We start from the raw sequence: 3,545 nt of genomic DNA, 5'->3' as shown, positions 1-3,545 counted from the left end.
ATATGCAAAATTCCTAAATTATGCACGTATTGAGCTAATAAGATATACAATTGTAATTAAACCTAAATGAATAGAAATTTCACTTAATGCAGCTATCTTCATATATTCAAATCCTTTCCCCAGTTTTGGATTTCATGCTTTCCTGTTCCCCCATTAAGACATGCTGGCCCCCTCCTGGCCCCCTGGTACATTTGGTCTAGAACCGCCACTGAGTCCATGTGCTTCCTGGTATTACGACAAAATCTGTGACCCATCATGCATTGTGACCCAAGGGGGCGCTAACATCTATTTCTATGGGCGGTTCTAATTAGGGGTCAATGGGGGCCAGTGCCTCTGTAAATCATGTCCTGGCCCCTGTTACGGCCCCTGTACTGAAGACATAATACTCAAAGACATTTTAATTATAGGTCCTTTGGATCTGTCATTTTTTTCTTAACAAATTCTGTTTTACTAATTATTTAAAAACAATACGGTGATAGCTTCAGTGGTATTGAGATAGGATCCCAGTTTTTATCTGCTAAAAACAAAAAATAAGATATAGAATTTTTATTAAACCTAATTGAATAGAATTTTCAATTTATGCAGCTATGTTAATGTATTTGAATCCCTTGCCCTGTTTTTTATTTCATGCTTTTCTGTTTCCCCATGAAAACACGCTGGCCCCCTCCTGGCCCCCCTGGTACATTTGGTGTAGATCCACCACTGAGTGCATGTGCTTCCCGGTGTTACACTCAAATCTGTGACCCATTATATATTGTGACCCAAGGGAGCGCTATCATGTATTTCTCCATAGCATTATTAAGGTTAATGTATTAGTTTTGTGACATTAGGTTTAGCTGTGATTGCTGTGAATTTGGGCTTAGTAGACAGCAGACTGGTGAGGAGAATCCGTCCCAGCTGACACTTTAGTCCCAATATGTGACGGGTGGCAGATTTTGCCGTAGCACCGGTATGTTCCCTGTGAGGCACAGCAGCAGGAGCAGCAGAGGGGGGCACACAGAGCTGCTGCAGCGATGCGTTGGGGCCAAACACCAGATTTACGACCGGATATTTCCACCCAAACGAATCATTATACCTTTATCTCCTCCTTTCATTGTAAAATGAAAATCTCAATCAGTAAAGGTGCACAGATCGGAAAGTGTCTGATCCAAGCCGGGTAATATCTGCAGCAGCAACAGTCCTACACTGTAGGCTGCTGTTACGCAGGCTGGATGCGATCCATAAACGCAACAACCCCCACCCACTGCCATACCGACAGGGGAAGCCCTTCCTTAGAAATCTGGGCATTTCTGTGAAAGGAATCACTCACCCGATGCTGCCCAACGCCTGCTCGAAAAGCTCCGCTTGCAGGATGTTCTGAGGTGCAGAGAAAGCCCCGTTGAAATGTGATAAAACCGAGCTACAGAACTGACGCAATGTCTCAAACTGCATTTTCGCCCTCCGGATTTTTTTTTCTTTCCCTTTTATCCTCAGAAGGTGATCACTCTTTTTCCTCTCACCTCATCCCACATCCCCACCACCCCCCCTCTTCCTCCCGTTAACTCATGCACCTTTCTTCACTATTTAGTTAGAATCTCTCAGGGCGCATGAAACGCAAAAAAAAAAAAAACGCACCGATCAAGTTCCGCGTTTCTCCTGGTTATTTATAAAAGTGTCCTTAAATGAAACGCATTCTGATCGCGATTCTTCGGTCATAATGCTTCACATTTGAAGCGACCAATAAAAAATGAATAAAAATGAGGTAGTCCAAATGCCGGCGGAAGCCCTCTGCTCCTTTCGCAGCGCTGAACATCACATCTCGGTGTGCAGAGGGAAGGAGTAAAGGAGCGGCCAGAGTGGAAAAGAGGCGGAGGAGTGAGGAGCAGCCTGCAGGGCAGCGTCCCTTACCGGCGGATCAGCTGCTGTCTAGTATTCAACTCATATTTGCCAAACAGATAGAAATGAAAACCTGGACTAGAGCGGTTGGGCTCTGCAGCTTCATCAGGAGGGTTTGGGGACGCGCGCAGCAGAGGATAAATAACTCAATGCAATAAGAACGCAGCGCGGCGATACTGGCGTCAGAGTATTTATATATAGACTGCCATATATGGCTCCATACCATCAGGCTCTGCATCAATAATGAAGCTGGACTATCTGTGAGGAAACTGTATACACAAAAAGTACTGTGCTTCTGGCATTACTTATTTATTAGTCTTTTTCTTTACAACCTGAACAGATGAATCCTTTAGGGTCAAAGTTTAACTTCAAAGGGTTTTCTGGATAAACCAACCTCAGTTTTATGAAACTTATTGTGAAGTAAGGGATGCATCTAATTAACCTAACTTAAGTCATATGGAAGTCATATTTAAATGTCAACTCATTCTGACTTACACATGTATATAAATGTATTCTTTATCAAACAATATTGTCCTAAAATTTAGAAAATTTCTATAAAAAAGAAAATCCAGTCTTAAAATCTGTTTGTGTTATCTTATGCAGGCCAGTTAGTTATACGTCAGCCTGAACACCTAAATTCGGCCAATCATATATCAACGGTTATCTGTCAATCAAAAATTTTTCGGTCATACCATCTTTGATTCATATGTCTCAATGGTTGAAATAAGAGTCATTTCCTTTCCCATTGAGTGTTCCCAGTGTTTACGGGGATGGATGTCTGTGTCTTCAGCAGGCGTAGAGCTAACAGAACTGGCAGCGTTGCGAGGCAAGGGCTCAAACATGTACGGCTGTAAGCCTTCTACACCAAACCAAGCTTCTGCCGCCCTGACGTCCTCTTCCACAACATCTTTGTCCGCGCTTTCCTCCTCTAAATATAAAATTTTAAGATGGAGGAGACTCATCCACGACCTCCGACACTAAACTCTCCTCCTCTTGCATGTTTCCGCTGTCCATAGCGTTCCTTGACAGTGTCGTTTCTAAGTCACCAATTTAGTGCTACTTTAGTGCTACTTGGTGCCAATGGAATTTTCTATTGGGAAACTACTAGCACTAAATTGCTAATTGGTTAGCAAGATGCTTCCGACAAACCGGCCACAACCAAAAGTGCTTGCAAACCTTCCCCCACAACAATCCCACCCCTTCGATCATCAACCAATTACATTCATTTTATTCACTCATGTAAAGTTGTGCACCACTCGGGAGAATTCTGCAGAGGTTGGAACTAGAGTCCTGCACGGGTCGAGTTTTACCAACCCGCCCGAACCCGTTAGGATGACTACCAAACCCGACCCGTCACCCGCGGATATCTTCAATTCAAATCCGAACCCGACCCGACCCGTTGATATTTAACCCGCAACACGACCCGTTAACACATCAAGTGATAGGCTATAGTACGCTATGCTGAAGAACAGCGCCATTAACACTGCAGCAGACGTGTATGCACTGACTGTGGCCTTTTTGGAGGGAAGCCCACACTGCCGGTGTAGGTAACAGATTGACTCGGGGGCCTGCGCCTTTTGATGATGTCATAATATGGCAACTCCGCCCGTCACTATATGGCAACGCCACTCGTAACGATATGGCAACTCCACTCAAACAAACTACATTGC

General features: G+C 44.1%; 1 protein-coding gene across 4 annotated transcripts in view; it reads right to left on the bottom strand.

Annotated features, from left to right (window-relative positions):
- Positions 1-3,545, bottom strand: part of rims2 (regulating synaptic membrane exocytosis 2) — a 263,822-nt gene that overhangs the window by 185,620 nt on the left and 74,657 nt on the right. Inside the window, exon 1 of one of the 4 annotated variants that reach the window (XM_015396885.1) lies at positions 1,310-1,946. The exons of 2 other annotated variants lie outside the window; for them this stretch is intronic. In XM_015396885.1, coding sequence (XP_015252371.1) covers positions 1,310-1,431 — 122 coding nt within the window. In that variant the 5' untranslated portion in view covers positions 1,432-1,946. Of the gene's footprint in view, positions 1-1,309; positions 1,947-3,545 lie in introns of those variants that run through there. One more of the 4 variants, XM_015396886.1, reaches the window with a different exon arrangement.

The sequence above is a fragment of the Cyprinodon variegatus genome, unplaced genomic scaffold (assembly GCF_000732505.1).
Source record: "Cyprinodon variegatus isolate N-32 unplaced genomic scaffold, C_variegatus-1.0 Scaffold827, whole genome shotgun sequence".
Classification (NCBI taxonomy): Eukaryota; Metazoa; Chordata; class Actinopteri; order Cyprinodontiformes; family Cyprinodontidae; genus Cyprinodon; species Cyprinodon variegatus.
This window is presented reverse-complemented; position numbering and strand designations above follow the sequence as displayed.